We start from the raw sequence: 23,680 nt of genomic DNA, 5'->3' as shown, positions 1-23,680 counted from the left end.
AGATAGATAGATAGATAGATAGATAGATAGATAGATAGATAGATAGAGTTTCTGATTGTCCCCACTTGGAGGGTGAGGCTGATGGCCTTTTAGTCGGGAAGCATTCTCTGACTTCTGCAGGCAGTATTCAGAGGGACAGAAGGTATTAGGTAGCAGAAGGCATCTGAACCTTTGATTGGCAGGCAGGGCACACTTCCATCATTTAGAGCTTCTAGAAGCAAGAGGAGGAAGTTGTGGAGGGGTCCATTTGGACTTGACATTAAGAAAAAGCTTCCCAAAGGAGAGTGGGCTACCTTCACTTCAAAAACAAAAAAAATTAACATCAACAAATAGACATCATTAGAGGTCTCCAAGCAGAGGCTAGTTGACAGCTTGTCCAGGATGCGTAGAAAGGAGTCCTTTTCAGGCGCAGGTTAGACTAAATAACCTGAGTTTCCTTTTAACTCTGATCTCCTCTGACTCTGTAAACTCCACTTGCAATAAAGAGCTTCTTCATTTCTTATCTTCTCATTTTGGATTATTCCTACTTACTAATGAAACAGACACTCCCCTCCCCTCCCCTCCACACACATCTGTAAACTATCTTATCTTTGTGCCTGTGCATCTTTCCAGCCTGTGCCTTGCTTGTGGTCATGACATCAGAGAAACCCTTCTGGTCTCTCTGGCCTTACTCAGATTGCCCCCTCCAGGGCCTGTGCCATTGCCCTTTCCCAGCCCAGCACAGACTCTTCTCTCAAATTCGGAGTCTTGAGGTCTATCTTCCCGCCCCCCACCTCCCCACACACACTGAGCCTGTGGAAGTTGCTGCCAGTAGTCCATCTGGTCGTGATTTCAGAGGGTGACACTTTCAAGCACCCATTCACACTGGGGCTCTGAATTTCCAGGCAAGTACTCCTTTGACTGCACTCTGATAACTGAAGCTTATCTATTTAAGCACAAACCTGATTTAGTCTATCACTAATGATGGAAACCACATGCCTGAATTAACTTAACCTTTTCTTGATAACCCAAGGTGGTCTTTAGGAATACCAAATTTTTGTTCTCTCTTCTAAAATAGTGAGGCCCTCAGAAGCTATAAAACTCCATGAAGTCCATTAATTCTAATACTTGTGGCCCCAAGCTGCTGTGGGTTTTGGTGATCTTATGTCTTTCTGTTAGGTTTTCTGTCTCTTTTCTATCAGTTGTCTAGTCTTTGCTTTCAGCGTACAGCCTTGAGCAGCCTTTCCCCTTCCACTTTTCAAGCTTGGAAACCAGATGATAGGATTTGGAGCCAGAAGGGACCCAAGAGATTGTAGGATCTTGAGCACAAGTCATTGATTCTCTTTGATCCAGTTTCCTCATCTATGAAAAGAGGTTGGGTCAGGTTTTCTTTAAGGTCCTTTCCAGCTCTAATTGTTATGATTCTCAAATCTGAACTGCAGGGAAGGAAACTGATGCCCACAGAAGGGAAGGAATTTGCCCAAGGTAGTACAGGTAGTAAGAGGCAAAGCCAAAATTCAAACCCCAGCCCTGTTATTCCAAATCCATTGCTTCAGGCCTGTCATAATTGTGTGTGGTCTAAGAATCAATAGACTTGAGTTTAGGGGTTCTTTTGGTGGAAATTATTTATTGATGTAAATATAAAGATAAATTACTTTGTAAACTTTTAGTGATTAGGATCCAGAACCTAAGGAAGCAGAGCTTAGAACCTAAACCAGGACAAACTGGTGGAACCATTGAGCCTAGAACCTATCAATTATTTCTGTACTGCTAATGAACTGAAGTTAATGGGTAATGTGAGCTTTGAAACAGGATTTGTGGGTTCCATAGGTTTAGAACTAGAAAGATTCTTAGAAACCATTTAGTCAGCCTCTCACCCTTTTTTTTTTTCCACAAATGATAAAATGAGGCCCAGAGAGGGGGAGATTAATTTGTAGCAGGAAAAATGAGCAATCTGCTGCTGACTGCTAGAAGGGGGCTGATTGGAGTCAACTAGACTGGCTTCAAAGGTGCTGGGCACCCCAAGTCAAGAAGGGCCTAAGTCTCGAGCAGGCTTGGAACCACAGAGGAGCCAGGCTTCACCGTGGAGTAGAGACCCCTTCTGAAGTGCTGGTTGCAAGGGAAGTGAGATTGACCCCAAGCCAGACCATCCAAACCTACACGCCCTATAACAAGAAGACTCACTTCTGGGCTTTGGTGCTTGGTGTTCTCTGCCATTTCCTAGCCGGAGTTTATCTCAGCTGACCTCTGGGGCACATAAAACAGCCTAATTCAGTGAAGAAGAGTCTGCGGTCTTCATACGGCAGACCAGAGTCAGAAGACCAGGCAGGAATTTCATCTGGGCCCCTTATTGCTGTCTGACCTTGGGCAAATCACTTTGCTTCTGAGCTTCAGTTTCCTCATGGATAAAATGGGGATAATGATGCTTGCACTTTCAAACTCCTAGGAGTCTTGTAAGATTTAAGTGAGATAGTATATAGAAAGCAATTTATAAACCTTAAAGCACTGTAGAAATATAAATTATTATTTTAAGGAGTAGAGAAATGTGTTCTTGTTTGAACCAGAGAGTTAAGACCTCAGAGACCCTGGAGACTAGACATGAGTAGGGCAGCAGATCTAGGACTGTTAGGGAGGTGGGGAACCAAGCAGATTTGCATATAATAATATCTACAGCATTTCTTCACAATTATTACTGGTCTCTTTCCCTTTCTGCCTGGGGCTTTCATCTGCCAGAGATGAGTATCACACCTTCCATCCATATCTAATAGGGAAGGAGTAGGTGTTTGAGCCAGCTCTGTACTGTTTTCAGTGGTGGAATACCATTGTCAGATCAGCCCATCACTTTTTTAGAACCACAGTGCAGTAGAGGGGGAAATAACCAATAGCAGAGAAAGAAGCTAGAGTAACTTGGATTTTCCCTCCCATCTTCTTTGATCCTTAATTGTTGCACCTCTGAGTAAGGGGTATAGTCAGTAGAGAGGGGAATAGAATGCAAGATGGTTGGGAACGTAGGAATGAACTCAGTTGTGAAAAGCTTTAAATGCCAAAGACTTGATATTTGATCCTGGAAGTAACTAGGAGCCATTGGATTTTTTTGAGCAGGGGAGTAACATGGTCATAACTATACTTCAGGAAAAATCACTTTGGCAACTGAGTGAAAGATATATTGGAGTGAGGAGAGATTTGAAGCAGGGAGAATGCTATTAGAAAGCTATTACAATTGTCCAGATGTAGGTCTGAGCTAGGTGGTGACTGTGTGAATGGAGAGAAGGGGATGCGTGCAAGACATTTTGTAGAGAAAGAAATTACAAGATTTGGCAACTGATTGGATATGTGGAGTGAATGACAGAGAGAATGACACTGAGGTTAGGAACCTGGGTGACTAAAAGGATGGTGGTGCTGAAGAGAAAAGGGTTTGGGACGAAATAAAGCGAGTTCTCCTTTGGACATGTTGAGTTTGAGATGCCATTGGGCCTTCCAGTTTGAAATGTTCAACAGGCAGATGGTGATGTGAAACTGGCACTCAGCAGGACTGGATGAATCAGTCTGGGAATCCTCTGTATAGAGATGATCATTGAACCCAGAGGAGGTGATGAGATCACCAAGTGATAAAGTCTAGAGAGAGAAGAGAAGAGGGCTTATGACAGAGCCTTGTGGAGACACATGGATGAAGCCAGTAAAAGAATAGGAGCAGGCAGGCAGAGAAACAAGTGAAAGCAGAGTCACCAAAGACCTAGGGTGACAGGAACCAGGAAGGAGAAGTAGTTAACAGTGTCAGATGCTGCAGAGGTCAAGAAGGATGAGGATTAGGAAGTGACCATTGGGTTTGCAATTAAAAAATCATTGGTAACTTTGGAGAGGACAGTTACAGTGAAATGAAAAGGTCAGAAGCCAGAAACTATGTTTCTGGAGTGGTTAAGTAATTTACACCTAGTCTTAGAGGCCAGATTTGGACTTAGGTCTTCCTGACCTCAAATCCAATATTCTATCTCCACCATTCAGATTCCCGTGAATAACTGGACAGTAGTTCATGTGAAAAAGATTGGGGGATTTTAATGGACTAAAAGCTCATCAGTCAACAGTATGACATGGATGCCCCAAAAGTTCATGTGACTTTGAGCTACACTTAAAGAATAAGGGAATGGGATGGTCTTGACATCCTCTGCCCTCAGAAGATGGGAAAAATAATCAGGAGACTTGGGGTAAGTTTGGCAAGGCAGCGGCACTTAGAACATTAATCTTTCATGAGGCAGAGGAATCATCCAAGTACACTGCTACTCTCCACCATAATCTGTTTACCAAGGAGCAGCTAGTCAATGAATTGGAAAGGACAGGACTGTTGGGAGAAAGTGACTCCGTCATCCTGCTGTTTGTGACTAGAAAGGTAAAGTCTGGCATGATCTGAGGTATACAATGTACTTTAAACTTTAGAAAGTTTGGAAGAAAGATCAAGATGATCCCATGGCCTGAGATGCAAGAGGGAAGTCAGCTCACAAGGGAGCAAAAGCGCTTGGGAATAAAATTCTGATAATGCAATGGTGAATGAGTCCTGTACAAAGCAAGAGTAGCTCATGTGACTGCATGCTGAGTTCTCTGATAAGAGATAAGCCATTGTTTCTCCAGACTGAAAAAATCTCCTTTATAAAATCACAGATTCTCAGGAGTTGGGAATCTAGAGTCTCTGTGACAAACCTTCATTTGAAGATCTCTGGAAAGGTCCTCTTGGATGCCGCCCACTGTAGGAACAGCTTAGCCTAGATTTTCCTTTGCAACTTTCCTTTAGCATTCCAGGCAGGTGGGTGGCACAGTTAATAGAGCAAAAGACTTGGAGTCCAGGAGATCTGAGTTCAAATCCAGCCCCAGATACCTCCTAGCTCTGTGACCCTTGACAAGTCACTTAACTTTTCTGTGTCTCATTTTCCTCATCTGTAAAAATAAGAATAACAATAATACCTACCTCATAGGATTGTTGTGAAGCTCAAATGAATTAATATGTATAAAGTACTTTGTAGACCTTAAAGCACTGTAAGTGCTAGTTATTATTACTAGTTTTGATCTTTAAGGCCAAATAAAACAAGCTTAATTCTTTCCCAGCTATCACATTCCCCCAAGTTTTCTCTTTTCCAAATTTAATATCCCTACTTCTTCAGCCAATCCTTTTATCCCCTGGTTTACAGTTCCCTCCCTATCTCATTACCTTCCTTTTGATCCATTCCAGCTTGTCCATGTCTCTCTTAGAATCTGGCTTCTAGAAATGAGCACAGTACTCAGGGTGAATAATAAAATCCAAGCGTTAGAAGAGGCTTCATCTAGCCTGGCCCATATCTGAGCAGGAACCCTTCTACAGCATCAAGCAAGTTGTTGTCCAGGTTCTGTGGGAAGATTTCCAGTGATGGGAAACTCATTATCTCCTGAGGTACCTTTTGGACAGCTCTGATGTTTGCAGAGTTTGTCCTTATGGTGAGCACCCATGATGGAATTGACTTCTGTCAGATGGTAGGTTCCTCCTGGGGATTCATTTCCTGTATGGGTTGACCACTCTCAGATTTTGTGATTCTGTGTACCTAAGGGTAAGACTTCATATTCATACCTATAGGACTTCATCTTACTAGATTCAACCTATTGTTCTAAACTCTGGAAATCTTTTTTATTTTATACTGTGTCATCCAGTGCATTAGCTCTAGGATCCCCTTCCAGCTGTGAATTACCTCCTGTTTGAAGATCATGCCATCCATGCTTTCATCTGATAAAAATAGGGAGCAGAACAGGCCTAAGCTCAGGTCCCTGGAGCAGAGGAGACTCGGTTGACATTGATTCATTAATTGCCACTTTTTGAGTTCTGTCATTTGATAAAAAGTGCAAAGTACTATGAGAGCAGAAAAGAGAAATATTCCTTCCACTTGAGGGGAAAAGAAGGAATAAAGAATGTTTCTTGGAAGAGGCAGCCTAGGGGCAGCTAGGTGGCATAGTGGATAGAGCTCCAGCCTTGTAGTCAGGAGGACTTGAGTTCAAATCTGGCCTCAGACACTTGACACTTACTGGCTATGTGACCCTGGGCAAGTCACTTAACCCTGATTGCCTCACCAAAAAGCAAAAAAAGAAAAAGAAAAAAGAGGTGGCCTGAGCTGGGTCTTGAATGGCAGGTAGGATATGAGGAGGAAGAAATAGGGTAAGAAGAAGTTGAGAGAAGGTCAGGGGTTACAGAAATAGGGAACAGCATGGGCACAAGCTGCGAGGTGGGAACTTGAATCATAGGATTTTACAGTCAGCTTCAGCTAGAGGACCAGCCTCTCCTTTTATAAATGAAGAGACTGTATTCCCTCTCAGTGCAGGTGATTTGTCCAGTAGCATTTAGCTGGTAAGTGGCAGAGCTTAGTCTTCAGGCTCCAAATCCAATGTTTTTTCTCGATGTACCACAATGCCAGTTCAAGAAACTTGTTTGAGGGATAATGAGTTACTGATTTTGTCTGGAAGTCTAACGTGGGGGGAAGGAGGGAAAACAAATCTAGAAAAGTAGGGTGGAAACAGGTTATAGAGGGCTTTGAATGACAAACCAGGTGCTTTGGAATCTCCCGTCTACCTTGCCTCCACACTTAGTGTCAGAACTGAGAGCACCTGGGTGGCAGGTCAGTCAGCCAGTCAGTAAGCACTAATAGCACGTAGCAGATACTTAATTAAGTGCCTGCTGTGTACCAGACACTGTTCTATGTGCTGAGGACACAAAGAAAGGGAAAAGACAATCCTTGCCCTTGCGGAGCTTACAGTCTAGTGGAGGGCATAGCATGCAAACAGCTGCGCACAGACAGGCTGTATATAGGATAAATAAGAAATGATCACCAGAGGGAAAGTACTGGAATTAAGATGGCTTGGGAAGGGCTTCCTGTAGGAAGTGGGATTTTAAGTGAGACTTGAAGGAAGCCAGGGGAATGAGCAGGTGGAAATGAAGAGGGAAAGCCGCTTTGTTCCAGACGTAGAGACAGCCAGAGGAAGTGCCTGGAGTCAGAAGATGGAGGAACAGTGAGGAGGCCAATGTCACTGGATCAAAGAGTACATGGAGGGGAGAGGGGAGTTAAGAGATTAAGGTGTAAGAAGACTGGAAAAGTTGGGGGCACAGGTGGGTAGGTTTTGAGGGGCTTTGAATTCTAAACAGCTAGGTTGTTTAATGGATAGAGTCCTGGACTTGGAATCAGGAAGATCTGAATTCAAATCCTACCTCAGATACTTCCTTAGCTTTGTGATCCTGGGCAAGTCACTTAACCTCCCTTTGCCTCAGTTTCCTCATCTGTAAAGCAAAGATAATAATAGCACCTACCTGCCAGGGTTATTGTGAGGATCATGTGAGATAATACATGTAAAGTGCTTTACAAAACCTTAAAGCACTGTATAAGTGTTGGTTGTTGTTATTACTGTCTGCATTATTTTAGACTTTTTCTGTTCTGCCCAAATAGTCAGGGACTTCCAGATGTTGGCAGCAGTGGGAGGTGGCATGGAAGGCTCATGCCTTCTCCTCCTGCTCCTGTCTTCTAACCTATATCAGAACATAGCAGGCTCTTGGTTAAAGACACAGACACAGACACAGACACAGACACAGACACACACACACACACACACACACACACACACACACACACACACACACACACAGAGCACTTGGGTTTTGATCTCTTCCTCCCCACACTCTCCTTCCTTATCCTTCCCCTGAATTGGCACTTCCTTTAGGAACTGAACATCCTCTCTGTGTAGGGAATTTTATTTTGAAAACATACCTAGAAACAAAGTCTGGCATCACCATGTCTTGTCTGGCAGCCGTGTTCCCAGGTGTCACTTAGTGTCTGTGTGTACACATTTGTTTTATAGCTCTGTATGCAGACTGTCCAGACTCCCACCCAGACTCCTTTCTGTGGGCTTTGTCTTCCCCCTGTGATCCTCCTCTGCTTCCTTCCCCAGGCTGTGTTCTGAGGAGCCTTTTCCTCCCAAAGTAGAGGAGAATATACCTAAAATTGAAACTCAGAGGTGTGTAAACTGCAGAACGTGGGCAGAGTCACAGCTCCTGTTGGCTGACTGTAGGTCCCTGTTCCTACTCCACTCTAGGTTCCAGAAAGTTGCTTTTGGGGGGATCTGTGATGCAGTGGAAAAGCGGCTGGAATTGGCATCCAAGGACCTAGGTCTGCGTGCTGTATCTGCTGCTTTGTGACCACATGCAAGTCATTTTACCCCTCTTGCTCTCAGTTTGTTTGTCTGTAAAATGAGGGAGTTGGAACAGATAATTCTAGGATTGCTTTGGCCCTTCCTACCTAGACCTGAGGGCTGGAAGACCAGAATTTCAGTCCTGACTCTTCTGTGGCCTTTCTCTCTCTCTCTAGCTGCAGCCTGGTCCCTCTGCAAACCTTTTGTCTTTTTCCCAAATCCACATTTACACACGGGAGCGCGCGCACACACACACACAGATATACATATGCTTCTGCTGCTGGGCAGAACAATTTCCTGATCTCCACATTCATTTAGGCATTTGACACGTATTTCCTGGTGCCTAGTGAGTAACCACTTCTTATACTTGGGTGTAATGTAGGGGAGATAGATGAATAAGACTTGGTCCATGACCTCATAAAGTTCACAGCCTAGGAAGGGGATGAAACAGGTATGCAAAACTCCAGCCCCACTGTGTGCACACTGATACTCATGCAAATAATGTGTGGTCAGAAGAATAGAAGGAGAATAAGCCCAGGGCTGTGGAGAAGGAGGCAGCAACTCAGTGAAGAGGTGAATGAAAGAATTCTGTGCTATCCCAGCCATGGAATTTATAGTCTGATAAGGGAGTGTGGTCCATGTGAATATTAATCTAAAACATTATATAGAATCTCTGAGTTAGAAGGACTCTTAGAGACCACCTCAGGCCCAGACCAAACCAAAACAAGAATCCCCTCACCCCTCCTCAAGTTACAGTGAACACCCAGCCTCCAGCACCAGGGAACTTGGAGCCTCCCAGAGCAGGTCATTATGCTCTTAGCTCTCATTAAGTGAACTTTTTACTTGGAGCAAACCTAAGTTCACCTCTTCTAGTTCTGCCCTCTGTGCCCAAGCAGAGGTCTCATCCGTTAGCATGATGATCCTGCAGATACTTAAAGTCATGTGTTATGTCGCCCTAACTCTTCTCTTCTTTAGGATAAATATCCACATGTCTTTCAGAAAGGCCAGTCATTTAGCACTGAACTCAAGGCCCTCCACCATCTCAGCTTTCCTTTGGACACTCTGGTTTGTCAGTGGTCTTGCTAACATGTGATGCCTAAAATTGAGCACACCATTCTAAGATGTGGTCTTGTAAAAAGCACAGCAGGACTATCTTCCCTAATCCTGATGCTGGATGCAAGCTAAGACTACATTCACTTTCTTGGGTGCCAGAGCATACTGTTGACTCATTGATTATAGAGGATACCTAAAACCCCAGATCTTTCTCACTTGAACTGATACCTGGTCACACTTTTGCCAGCTCAAACTTGGGAACTTAATTTTTTGAACCCTGGTATAAGACTTTTACATTTGATTCCAGTTCAGTTCAGCAAACAGTTGTAAATGCCTTTTGTGTGATTTGCTAAGTGGTGCAGTGGATAGTGTCAGTCCTGGACCTAAATTCAAATCAGGCCCCAGACACTTGATTGCTGTGTGACTTTGGGCAAGTCACTTCACCCTGTTTGCCTCAGTTTCCTCATCTGCAAAGATGAGCTGGAACGAAAAATGGCAAACCACTCCTGCATCTTTGCCAAGAAAACTCCAAATGGGTTCACAAAAAAGTTGGACATGACTAAAAAACAACTGAACAACGGCAAGCTGTGTGATTGGCACTGGGGATGCAGAGCCAAAGTGAAGCAGTCCCTCTGTCCAAGGAGCTTCTAGAAGTCTGTCTTACTAGAGTCAGCCCAAGATTCTAGCCTGGGAAGATCCTTTTGAATGTTGTCACCCATCGTATTAGCAGTTCCTCCCAACTTTATGTCATATGCAGATTTGATAAACATTCTATTTATGCCTTTATCCAGAACATTGACAAAAATAGTAAATTGGTCAGGGCCAAGCACAGATCCCAGGAATACTCCAGTCATTCAGCAAGCATTTATTACATACGTCCTATGTGCCTGACATTCTGCTAGGCACTGGGAATACAAAGACAAAAATGGAAGAGTCCTCACCCTCAGGGAGCTTACATTCTGTCAGGGGAGACATTTATGTATGAATGTGTATATCTGTACATGTGTATGTGTAGGTAGATAGGAAGATACATATGTGTGTACATATGTATGTATGTATACATGTTGTGTGCATATGTATGTATATATACATGTGTGCGTGTACAAAATGTATTCAAGTAATTTTGGAGGTAGAGGCACTAGTAGGAGGGATTGGGACAGCTTTCATATAGAAGGTGACTCTTTATGATGTCTGGCTTGGTAGATACATAGGAGCAGTCTTTTCATTTTAATTCCCTTTTGATTAGATCTATAGTTCTCTGAGTAAATATATTCTCACCAACCCTTGTTAGGTGCATGCCTTCCTTATCCAGGAGATTGCCATTCCTATACTCTAAACCATTGTCCAAAATTCCACATTCCATTCTCAGACACTGCCTTCTTAACCAGTCATTCATTTCTCAAATCTGCCTTTCTCCTCTGAAGCTCTTGTCTTCAGTAGGCAGCAATGACAGATGTGCCTCTGAGTGGACCTCTAAAGTCTTAAGTTTCTTGCCCATGACTTTGTAATGGTTACAATGCTTTCTGGATTCCTTCTTGCAGTATTGTATGGATCCAGCTGAATGACCATTACTCAGCAGTACTAATCTGGTTTGACAAGACTTAGAAGATTTTCTGTCACATCTGGGAAGAAGACCTCTCTGATGTTGCTTCCCCAGTCCCCCTCAGCAGAAAGTCACCAAATGCCGTTTCTCATCTCTTCCGACCCCTCTCACCTGACAGTACTGGTGGCTCCACAACATATTACCTTGCCAGGACCCGTGCAGCACGGTCGTAGAAGGTGCTCCCTCTTCAGAGTCTCCTGCCCTTCGGGAAGAGCCAGCAAACCTCCAGGTGTTCAGTGATCCTTCCTCTCTTTCTCCCCTCTTTGACATTTTTCCCTCCAGCCTCTTGAAACAAGCCAGAATTCCCCTGTAACTCTTCAGGTCCATTTTCTTCTTAGATAAGACACAAAAGTGCTCTGAGAGGTCAGAAAAAGGAAAGATAATTTCCAACAGGGAGCTCAGTGAAGGCTTCCTGACCTAGAGGAAGCCCTGGAGCTGCAGGCGTAAAAGAGTTGGAACACGTGGAGTTGGTAGCAAAGCGCTTCTGGACGTACTAGTGAACAGCAAGGGCATGGTAGAAGGGGAGTGTGGGGTGTATGTGGGGCGTGGCTCGCTGTGGAAAGGCACTGGAATAAGAAGTTTAAAGCCAAGGCCACAAAGGGCTTTGAATGCCAGACTCGAGGCCCGGGCCTTATAAGAACAACAGCTGATATTTCTATAGCTCTCTGGAGTGACAAGACATTTTATAGACACAGTCTCATTGGTGTTGTTTTGTTTTGTTTTCTTTTGTTTTCTTTTGTTTGGGTCTGTATCTGTGACAACAGTATAGAGAACTCATGAGAAATCTCCTTCCAGCATAGATCGGGCTTTGTGTCAGGGAATGAACATCTTTAGTATCTTGCCCGTTATCACGTAACACGTGTATGTGTGTGTGTGTGTACACTTAAAACCAAACCTTCCTGACTCTGAGGCCAGTTCTCACTCTTATTACCCCATGCTGCCTCTCACAGTAGCTCTGAGAGTACAAGACATGGTCTCTACCCTCCAGGAATTTGTAATCTGTTTTGGGAGGTAAGATGAAAAATCAAATGCAGTAATACCTTATTTCTCTGGCAGCCTTGGGGAATGAGTTATTACACTTCCATGGAAAGCCGATGCTACCTTAGACTGCATTAATAGGAGTAGTATCGAGGGATAGGGATATCACAGTACTACTGACTCAGCTGTGAGCAGATGAATCCAGAGCTTTGTGTCTCATTTTAAGTAACAGGTTTTAAAAAGGGCACTGACGAAATGAGTATGTCCAAAGAAGGACACCCTAGTTGAGGAGTGAACTAGAAAACCATGCCACAGGAGTTATGTTTGAGTAGTAGAAAGGAGCTCTAGATTTCGAAACACGGATGAGTCTCAGCCCTGATACTTACTAGCTATGTGACCTTGGATAAGTCCCTTAACCTCTCTGGGCCTTGGTTTCTTTATCTGCAAAATGAAGGAGTTGGAAAAGGGAGACTAACTTGTTAGCAAGCTGTTTCAGTGGTTCAGGTGAGATCTGATGAGTTTCTGAACTAGGATGAGAGTCAAACATTTACTCCCTTCCAGGATTTCACACAGACATCCCCAAGATTCCCCTCCACTAGCCCTCACGCTTTCTCTTTTCTCTTCACAAAACTGGTTTCTGTTTTCATCCCAGCTCACCCATTTTCCAGTTCTCCCTCTCTCCCAGCCTCACTGGCCGTGTTGCATAGAGTGCCTTCCCCTTAAGCCTCAAGGGAGTTGGTCCTTTCCCCTGTTGGTTATGAGAATTTTATATGATTGCAACAATGTCTGTGACTCCGCTAAAGTTCTCATCTACTAATGCCTCATCACGGTGTAGAGAAGACACCAGGCTCCTGAAGCCTGTGCAGCAGAGTGCAAGTCTAACAGGTCCTGTGAAGCCGGAAAGACTGAGGATGGGCCTGCCACACCTGTCGTAGAAAGGCCTGCCTAAAGCATGACAAGGGTCATCACCAGAGCGTTGGCTGCCCAGGGATGAGCGTGCTCTCCTCTCTGAGCCTTGGATTGCTTATCTATAAGATAGGGGGTAATAATTCTCATTCTCCCAGTCTTGCACAGTTGTAGTGGGAAAAGCATTTTGTAAGCCTGAAAGCACTATAGAAATGTAAGTAGTTGTTGTTGCCGCCAAATAGGCAGTGTTCAGAGGTCTGGTGGAACCGCCTGAGATGGGAGAGAAGTAGCCAATAGCATCAGTAGTTGGAGCTGGAAGGAGGAGGAGGAATGTGGAAGTGGTTAGAGGGAGGGAACTGGCTCCAGGTGGTCTCCCCCGGCCAAGAGCTCCCTCCTGCCTCTGATTCCTGTAATCCTGGGGGCAGCCTGGGAAGCTCTGCTCGCCTCTAGAAAGTTCTTTGGAGAAGATTCCAAGCTGTGTGACTGAGCTGGTCTGTGTATGTGCATTATTATAGTTCACGCTCTTTCCCTTAGGCACTAGAAAAACCCATTTGAAAAATGTAATCTCTGTCCAAAAGAAGGAATGGGAAGGAGGAGGACGAGAAAATTTGGCAGGGAGTTGTAGTCCCCTAGAGACCCGGCACAAGCCGGTGTTGGGGGGATAGATAAAGAAAGAGCTGTATGCCAAGAGCCTGGAGGGGCCAGAGTCTCTGTGGAGAAACGACTCTGCCTGGTCCCCTGCCTTTGCAGACCTGTGAACGAACCATTGCCCGGAGGAATACCTTGACCCGGCGCCTGATCTCACCGGAGTAGTTTATTGAAATTGTTGGATGCCAATCCAATCTAATCTGACAAGCATTAATGAAACGCCTGCGCTCCGTGCTGGAGACAGAGACAGACGTGAAGTCGTTTTTGTTCTGAGAGAGCTTATATTCTACTAGTTGGATACAACATATACACAATGTACTTCCAGCTGTACATTCTTGTCCTCCACCCCCCACCCCCAGCTGAAGACGGGGAGATGAGGGGTGTGGCTGTAAACAAGCCTCCCTCCCTCCACCTTCAGAGTCCTTATCCAAGTCAGGCTCCAGAAACAGAGGGAGAAATCAAACTCATCTCAGAAGAGGTGAGGTAGGGATGGGAGCATGGAAAGGGCAGGAGACATACAGGCAGTCCCTAGACTGGTGGTCTGAGCCCTCTGTGAGCAAAATCCACAACTGGGCATTGTGGGTTACAGCTAGATGGGGATAAGGTATGAGCTCTCCCTTCAGGGAGCCTCAGGTCTACGGTGCAGATAAAACTCACAACACAGAAAGCAGTACTGATAATCTTAATACCTGTAAAGTATTAAAGTAAAGTAAAGACAAAGTAAATTCGAAAGTGTCAAAGTGAAAACAACAGGGGACATTTTGGGGGCAGCTAGGTGGCACAGTGGATAGAGCACTGGCCCTGGATTCAGGAGGACCTGAGTTCAAATCTGGCCTCAGACACATAACACTTACTAGCTGTGTGACCCTGGGCAAGTCACTTAACCCCATTGCCTAACCAAAAAAAAACAGGGGATTTGGATAGTTGGAGCCTTGAAGAAAACTGCCGACTCTTCAAGTGAGGAGGGAGTGCATTCTGGGCCTGGGGAGAAAGCCTGCCCTGGGCTGGGAGGGGGCGTATCGAGCTTAGAGAACAGCTGGGAGCTTCACAGGGCAGGGACCCTATCTGATTCTACCCTGTCTGTCTCCTCTGAGGCACAACTTCATCTAACACTCTAGTCTGTTTCATCAAGCGGTTAGTTGAATGACTGAATGAGTGGCTCCCCGAGTCCACAAGAAGAAAATACTCCAGGCAGGTATTAAGATTATCAGTACTGCTTTCTGTGTTGTGAGTTTTATCTGCACCATAGACCTGAGGCTCCCTGAAGGGAGAGCTCATACCTTATCCCCATCTAGCTGTAACCCATAATGCCCAGTTGTGGATTTTGTTCACAGAGGGCTCAGACCACCAGTCTAGGGACTGCCTGTATGTCTCCTGCCCTTTCCATGCTCCCATCCCTACCTCACCTCTTCTGAGATGAGTTTGATTTCTCCCTCTGTTTCTGGAGCCTGACTTGGATAAGGACTCTGAAGGTGGAGGGAGGGAGGCTTGTTTACAGCCACACCCCTCATCTCCCCGTCTTCAGCTGGGGGTGGGGGGTGGAGGACAAGAATGTACAGCTGGAAGTCCCAGCCCGGGCCAGCTTGGGAACAGGGTAACATGATCGCTGTAGGCAGAGGGGCAGGGAGGAGAGCGTCATCCACAGGATTCCAAGGATGCCAAGCAAGGGAGCACATTACAGAGAGTAATGGGGAAGGGGCCTGCTCTCCCAGGGAGAGAGAGGTCCTGGAAACCCACTTCCCTCCTAGAATCCTAGATCTTAGCTGTCAGAGATCTCAGAAGGCACCTCACCCAAACCATACCTGAGCAGAAACCCTGCCTCAACATAAGTGGCTATCCAGCTGCTGCTTACAAGGCGTTCGGTAACGGAAGTCTGCTTTGGGATCCGCTCCAATTATCTGAATGGTTTTCCACCTAGCAAGCTGAAATTCACTTTCCTGTGACTTTCCCCAGTTGTTCCCGATTTTGCCTTCTAGAACCAAGTAGAATGAGTCTAATCCCTCTTCTACATGACAGTCCCTTTAAATGATTAAAGAGAATCTATCATGTGCTGTCCTTCCTCCTATTCCCTGAGTCTTTACTCCTCCGAGTTAAATATACCAATTCCTTCAGCCAGTCCTCATACAGTGTAGTTTCCATCTTCTTCCTGTCCCAGTCAGCCTCCTCTGGACCTTCCGTTCCCAACAGACCCTTTGTGTACAAAGTCACAGGATTTCAGAGCTGGAAGGTCTCAGTGGCAGTTTAGTTCAACTCCAACTGCACCTCTCCCCACCAAAAAAATACCTGCTATGACCTAACAAACAGTGTCTGGCCTTTGCCTAAAGACTTCCAGGGAGAGGTTGACTCTCACTTCCTCCTGTGGCAGCCCTCCTCTGGGATGTCTCTGTTGGTCCCAGCATTGAGCCTAGTGTTGTTTCTCAGCCATTTGTACATTGTTCCTAGTTCTGAATCCTGGAGCAAAACGGAGTAAGTCTAATCTATCCTGTTTCTCTTAAACACCCCTGTTCTTTTAGGGAATCCTCATATGGCATGGGCTTGAGGACCTTCTTAATTCTGGTTTCCTTCAGTCTCCTCCCTAACTTAGTCTAGAACTGACCACAGTCCTGTACACTGAGCAGAGTAGAGTGGTGGGGTGCTTCTTAATCTTGGAAACAATGGTCTTTTTTAACACTTAAAAAATTTAGTGTTCTTTGTGTTTTATATCACTTTCATTTCCAAATACATCCTCCCTCCCCACCCTCTACCTAGTAATCTATGCTTTGTAACAAAAAGTAAAGAAGAAAAAAATCAGTTCAGCAAAACCAGCCAACACACTGACTGAATCTGACAACTTGTGCAATAATCCACATACCTGTAGTCACGCCACCTCTGCGAAAAAGAGGAAGAAGGATTTTCTCATCTCTTCTCCAGGGCTGATCTTGGTGACTGTAGATCTTGGTGACTGTAGACCATTATAGCCATTGTGTATGTTGTTTTCCTGGTGCCGCTCATTTCAACCGACCTCAGTCCTTATGTCTTCTCATGCTTTTTTTAATTCTTGTTATTCGTCAGTTCTTAAGAGACAGGAATATTCGGTTACGTTCATTTGCCACGTTTTTAACAGTTCTCCAGTTGATGAGCATTTGGTTTGTTTCCAGGTTTTTGCCACCACTTCTCTTATGAATGTGATAGGATGTAGTCTGGAACCTTTTTTTCCGTCTTTGACCTCTTTGGGGCCCAGTAATGGGATCTCTAGGCTGAGAGCTGTGGACATTTTAACCACTTTCTTAACTTTTCCAAGGATCAGTCCATAATTCCACCAACAATGTGTACCTGTCCTTTCTTAAGCGATGCTGCTTTTGATACTGCAGCTTTTGATCATGTTAGGTTTTTTAGCTGCTATGTGACACTGGACTTATTTTTGAACTTACATGTACTAACACCCCTAAATCCTTTTTAAAACAGCTGCCTATCCTATCCTGTATTTATGAAGGTGATTTTTTTTAACCCAAGTGTAAGGCTTTACATTTATTCCCCATTAAATTTCATCTTCTTTGATTCTGCCTGATGATTTTTTTTTTGTTCTAAACTTTCATGATCTTTTTGAATCCTGATTGTCATCCGTTGTGCTAGCTGATCCTCCCCACCTTGTGTCATTTGCTGATTTGATAAGGATCATGTCTTTGCCTAAATTATTTTTTAAAAATCCTGTCTACTCTGAAGACCTGGGTTCAGATATTTTCCTCTTTCACTCTATGTATGACCTTAGGCAAGTCACACCCTTTTAGGTTTTTAGTTTCCTCACCTGTAAAATGAGGAGGGTTGGACTAGTTGGCTGCAAGTTACCTTTTAGCTCCAGAGCTATGATTCTGTGATCCAGTGTTAATTAAAAAACACAGGGCCAAACATGGACACCCAGGGCAGGAGATCGCCATTGAAGATCTCCTTCCAAGTTGGCATGGAGCTCTGAATGATGAGCCTTTGAGTCCAGCCATTCAGCCAGTTCTGAATCCATCCAATTGCACTCCATCTGGCCCATATTTATTCATCTTCTACACAACACCAGCATGAGATGTTTTATCAGATGCTTTGCAAAAATCTAGGTAAACTATATCCACAGACTTTCCCTGTTCTTTCTATTTAGTAGCCCTGTCAAAAAGGAAAGGATATAATTTTGATATGACCAGTTCATGCTAAAGCCATGATGCCTCTTTGTGATTATTACTTCCTTTTCTAAATGTTCACTAACCATCTCTTTAATAATACATTTAGCATTTTGCCAGGGATTAGAGTCAAGCTTTGTGGCCTGTTGCACATTCCACTGTCATCTTCTACCCATTTTTTAAAAAAATCTGGACCACATTTCCCCTTCTACATTCCTACACTGTCTCTCATTCTCCATGATCTTTCAGATATCCTTGCCAAAGTCTCAGCAATCCCATCTATCTGTCCTTTCAGTACCCAAGAACATGGAGATGTTCCCAACCACCAGTACAAATGATCAGGCCAAGAATTTAGGTTGGACGTCAAGATCATGAGTACTTGGACAAGGTTGCCAGATGTTGAACGTCTAAAAACTTTCAGGGCAAGATCGAATGGTGTGGGGACACAGGACTTGTTAAAGTTCCTTCCAGCTCTTTTCTTGCAGTTAGGTGAATCCTTCAGGGTGCTTCCATTCTGCTTGACAGTTCTGACGGTGGATATGTGGTATTTGTGATGCCTCTGGTCTGAAGGAGGAGACATGGTCCCTGTCTCCATCATCATCCCCCACCCCCAGGAGCCTGTACCCTAGGGTAGGAGTAGCAGGTAGACAAGAAATAGTCCTGTGACCCTTTCCACAAAACACTGTGATTGTGAATGAACAAAATACCAGAGGTCACATCCACACAGAGCCATGATGGGAACAGAGAGGACTTCCTGGTGGAGAAGGGTTTGGAGGCTTGAGGGGGATGTCAGGGAATGGCTGGATTGGGAGATGGGAAGACAAGGGTGGAAGGACTGAGTAGGGGCATCCAGAAAACCTTCAAGAATCTAAGCCTGGTCTGACTCCAGTCCCTCTCTTCTCTTGCCTTCTTCCCCCAGGGAAGCCGCTACAGATCAAACCTCGACTCTGAGTTACCCAGGGCCCGGCCCGCGAGGCGGCAGCGCCCCTCAGGAAGCCCAGCAGCCCGGCCCCGGACTGGCGCCTACCTCAAGGCCCCAAGGGCCAGAAACTGCTGTCAATGCCGCTGCTTCTGCTGCTGCCACTGCCAAAAGAGGGGCCGGGGCTGGGGCCGGGGCCCCCGCTCTGCCAGCACTCACCAGGTCACCATCTCCCCAACTCCCTCCAGGAGTTGGCAGGCATTTTCCCCACTTGACTTTTAGCCTTTTCATATTTAATGAGTGACCAGGGCCTTCTCTTCTCCCACTTCCCCTTCCTTACTTTTTCTTCACCATACGTTATCCTCATTCCCTTTCTTACCCCAAGTTGGGTCTCAGGGCGCAGGTCAGTACAGCCATGCCCTGAAGCAGGTAACAAGGCCACCTGACAACATACTCCCTTCACCTGTTCCAAGACCCCTCACCCCATCCCCCCAGAGCCCCAATTCTCTCCAGCCCATCATCTGTGAATAGAGTTTGGGGACCCAATTCCTTATAGGTGGAGTGCTCTGGATGGGCCTTCCTCACATTGGCACAGGGTTAAGGGGAAGGTATACATGGAGCTTTCCGGGGATGGAGGTACTCTTTCCTAGTGTATTAGGTTCCATAGCAACAGAGAAGTCACAGGGTCTCCCTGTGGATGGAGGAAGTTTCTCTCTCCTTCCCCACCACCCCCAAACTCCCCACCACAAGTGGAGTAGGTAGCAGTGTGACTGGGCAGGGCTCTCAGCCCTGGGTTACTGACCCAGCAGCAACACAGGAGTACCCCCTTTCCCCTCCTCTGGGGTTCAGGGCCTAACATTTCTCCCCTTCTCTGTACTCTCCTTGCCAACTCCTTCTACCTTCTAAGTCCCCATGTCTTTCCTTTCTTCCTTTCTCTCTCTCTTCTGATCTCCCTTCTTCTCCTTGCCTCACCTTCCCCCCTTCTCCTCTCTTCCTGTGGCCTCTTTTCTTCACCTACTTGTATATATGTGAATGTGATCTGCTCTGTGGCTCTGAAAGATGTAACCAAGATACTTTGATCCCCTCCAAGTGGCTCCATGGAGTATAGCCCCCAAGAGAGGGGGAACCCACCAGTGTGCCCTCATCCCCTTGCCCATCACTATGCACCATGGTCCTACCGCTGGCCTGGCCGCCCTGGCCTCTTTTTGGCGTTTTATGTTCAGCAATAAAAGTTCCTGTGTCTTACCCACTGGCCTTGGATCTCACTGTAAATGCCACCCTGCCCCCTGCAGGGACAGCCCCTGTCACCCCTGACACACACAGTCTTACATTCTAACGCGCGTGGAGGAACATTTAAAGAAAAGATCATGGAGAAATGCATGCATAGTCACATAAAGATTTAGGGAGCATCACTGTGGCGGACATGACAGTCATGTCCTCAGACGTGCACTGGCCCCATGTTTTAGGAAGAATTGAGAAAGGCCATACATAGTCCCTTTCTGTGACAAGAGCTGCTCCGTGTCTGCTTCAGGCCTCAGGCCTTTGGGCCAAGCAGCCAGGTGGAATGATACACCAGGTAAACTCACGGATGGAGTTCCTGTACTCTGGCACTACTTCCCCAGACCCTACTTAATTATGTCTTGGGGAGTAGATAGTGCCCAGATTGGGCCAGACCCAGATGTTATCAACTTCTCTCCCCTTGGACTCTGACTGTGACCAGACTTTAGAGAGAATACCTCATAGGCTTACCCCCACAGCTAAATACTACTGGGGAGCATGTTAGGGATGGGAGAAGGGGCATGGTTTTACAGAGATCCACAACCGTCCACCCTAAGTCTGGAGCGACTTCTTGGAGGAGGTGGAAATAAATGTAGTATCCCACTTAGAATACCAGCCCCCTCCTAAAACCCTTGGCCATGAAAATGTGTGTGATGGGGAGAGGCTGGCAGGGTCACTGGCCCAGCTGCCTCTGGGGGCACATTGGACGTCAGCTGCCTGCCAGAGCCTGATTCCAGGAGCCAGAGATCTCCTGGGGAATCCTACCCCAGCCCTCTCCAAGGAGTCATCTCAGGAGAATGGGCAGTAAGCCCAGAACCTGGGCCTGGGCTGTATGAGGAGCCCTCTCACCAGTGCCAGGATACAACTGGCCCTTCCCAGGACCGGCCCTCTCGGTCCCTCTACTCACCCTACATGCCTGGTGTTCCCAGTCCTTCCTCCCAGGAGCAGCCAGCCAGGGTGGGGCAGATCCTGACTATGGGAAGTCCTTGTCTAAGGGGATGAGACTGAACACAGAGGAAAAGGAATTGCCTTGGGAGTCACAGAACCCAGAGTCAGACCCTAGTTCTCCCACTCATTACTAGTGTGGCCTTGGAAAAGCCACTTACTGCTTGAGGCCTCAGTTTCCCTACCTGTGAAATGAACAGTCTGGACTAGATCATCTCTAAGATGATCTTTCCAACTCAAAATTCTGTGATGGCTAGTGAGCAGAGTCTTGACCCTCTGAACTTTGCATAAGGCACTGAATCTAAAGAAAGTCACTTTGCCCTATAAATGGACCAAAGTTCAGTTCACAAAGGAGAGGGTAACTGGGGGCTCCAACGTCTCAGGGGTATCCCCCTCAAGCCCCAGACCTGGCCCCTCTAAATCTTTTTAGACATCTAAACACATCCAAAATGGAACTCATTTCCTTAACCTGCCTCCTAAGCCCACATCCTCTAAACTTTTTCCTTTTGGATATCCCCTCAACCAGACACTCGGATTCAAAATATCTGAATCTTACCACATTCTTTCCATACTTTCTTTTCCTTTGTGTTCCATATCCAGTCAGTTGCCAAGACTTGTAAGATTCAACCTCCACAACTTCTCTCAAATCTGTCTCTTCACCACTCACATGGCCACCACCCTAACTCAAGCCCTCGTCACCTCTCACCTAGACAATTACAATAGCTTTTAGTTGAATTCCCAGCTCCCATACTCGTTCATTTGTATAACACGTTCTCCACAGAGCTGCTATGATAATCTGAAAGCACAGATCTGGCCACGTTCCTCCTCTCCAAGAAGTATCCATGGCTCCCTATTGCTTCTAGATTAAAGTACAAACTACTCAGTTTGGCATTTAAAGTACTCCAGAGGTGAAAAACAGTGGCCTGCAACACTCACCAAACCGGATTAAAACGTATTGGGAAATACTTAACCAAATAAATAAAAACGATAAAACACAAGTAATGTTAACATGATCTAAGTCAATTGCACCCTCAGGGATCCAGTTTAGTGGCCCCATTTCTATTTGGGTGAGTTTGACACCCCAGTCAGAGTTCTGCCACTTGCTATTCTCTCAACCTTGGGTGTCCTCCACCATCTTCATACCAGTCTGTACCCAGTGTCTGGAATGTATTCTCCTCACCTTCACCTTTTAGGATCAAGTTTTCTTTAAGGCTCCTGACAGCTCTTACTGACCCTACCACTACTCAGTCAGTGAACTCTGTCTTTCTGGATTACCATGTTTATAACTTATTTACATGATGTATTCACCCAAACAAAAGTAACTTCTGTAAAGATTTAGGGCAAAGCCCCTTTCAGATTTGGATCTGATATGTCTGCTTAGGAGAGGTTAGTAACATAACTGAGCAGGTCACAGAGACAATGACATTACCCCCTGGCATAGCTTGCCTCTCTTCAACAGAGACTCTTAAAGTTTAAATACTAGGAAACCTCAAACGTCCAAAGTGGTTTGGTAATTATTAGGTAAATTATAACCCTCTAGTTTATAGAATCAACTTCAAAGATACAGACTAAACTACGGTGAGATGTCGGAGGTACCAAGCTCCATTCCAGGAGGAGGAATTAAAAGATAGCCTAAGGGCCGCTAGGTAGCACTGTGGATAGAGCACCAGGCCTGGAATCGGAGAGACTCATCTCCCTGAGTTCAAATCTGGCCCCAGACACTAACTGTGACCCTAAGCAAGTCACTTAACCCTGATTGCCTCAGTTTCCTCATCTATAAAATGAGCTGGAGAAGGAAATGGCAAACCACCCCAGTATCTTTGCCAAGAAAACCCCAAATGGGGTCATGAAGAGTGGACACGACTGAAAAATGGCTCATCCATCACAAGCCGAAGGACATGAGGTACCTGGTCATTCTTGTTTTAATGCGCTTATTGCCCAAGGCTCAGAATCACCTTTTGGGAGATGAGGGGCGTCAGGGTCCAAACTCTGAGGGAACAAAACAGGGAAGGCTTTGTCCTAGGTCTAGGGTATGAGTTGGTCTGCCTTTCTAAAAGAACATAGAAGCACCCCCCAGATGATGATGAAGCAGAGCGCTGTTCAGCAGCACCTTGGAGTTGTTTTATCTAGCAGAGTCGGGTCCAGGGGGGACTATAAGACCAGAACAGACCCACCCAGCAGAGATTACAAGACCGACGTAAAGGGCATTGCTAGAAGACAGCATCTGAGAGATGCATTATTCCCGGCCAGCTTGTTTTCTACATTCGTGAACTAGAGTTTGAGGGGTGCAGACCCAAGGAGTACCATGAAATTGGAGTGGCCAGGCTGGTGGGAGATCTGCCCGATGAGTTGGGGTACCCACTGGTACTGTAACTCCCTTTTGTTAGGTGACCTTGTTGTCCCAGTGTGTGTGGTCCTGCTACATATCTTCTCCATATCAATCCAGGAAGATTTCTTGGAGGAGAGGGAGCTACTGGTATGGCTCAGGCCCTAAGAGATTGGGGCAGAGGGGGAAGGGGAAAAGGAGTCTACCAAAGAAGGTTTGAGGCTCTCAAAAAGTTCAAGAAGAGGGGGCAGCTAGGTGACGAAGTGGGTAGAGCACCAGCCCTGGAGTCAAGAGGACCGGAGTTCAAATCTGGCCTCAGACACTTGACACTTACTAGCTGTGTGACCCTGGGCAAGTCACTTAACCCCATTGCCTAGCCCCCCCACAAAAAAAAAAAAGTTCAAGAAGAGGCTGGTCTGGCTAGGCAGGAGGTAATGCTTTATCCCTTCTGGTCCCATGCTCACCCTGTCCTCCCCTCACCTCAGCTCTAAGTTTTAGCTGAAGGGGGAGGCCCCTCCTCTTCAGAGATAAGGTTCCCACCAAGTTGCTAAGCCCATCCCTTACCCCCAAAATACAAAGCACATGTATGCGCACATGCGCGTGTGCACTAACGCATACACACACACCCTTCTCCCCTTTTTCCCTATTTCTCCTCTCCCTAACTCCTCATTCCCTTCCCAGTCTACCTTCCCTTTCCCTTTTCCCTTCTTTCCTCC

The 23,680-nt window shown here is 45.8% G+C and overlaps 1 protein-coding gene across 2 annotated transcripts in view; it reads left to right on the top strand.

Annotated features, from left to right (window-relative positions):
* The window catches only part of ZC3H3 (zinc finger CCCH-type containing 3), a 509,781-nt gene extending 490,121 nt beyond the window's left edge, over positions 1-19,660 (top strand). The window contains exon 13 of one of the 2 annotated variants that reach the window (XM_027859891.1): positions 18,416-19,660. In XM_027859891.1, coding sequence (XP_027715692.1) covers positions 18,416-18,697 — 282 coding nt within the window. In that variant the 3' untranslated portion in view covers positions 18,698-19,660. The remainder of the gene's footprint in view (positions 1-18,415) is intronic. The other variant, XM_027859892.1, reaches the window with a different exon arrangement.
* The last annotated feature ends 4,020 nt before the right edge of the window (positions 19,661-23,680 follow it).

Source organism: Vombatus ursinus, unplaced genomic scaffold, assembly GCF_900497805.2.
Source record: "Vombatus ursinus unplaced genomic scaffold, bare-nosed wombat genome assembly UNPS02014173.1, whole genome shotgun sequence".
NCBI lineage: Eukaryota > Metazoa > Chordata > Mammalia > Diprotodontia > Vombatidae > Vombatus > Vombatus ursinus.
Note: the sequence above shows the minus strand (reverse complement) of the source record. Positions and strands in the feature narration are given on the sequence as shown.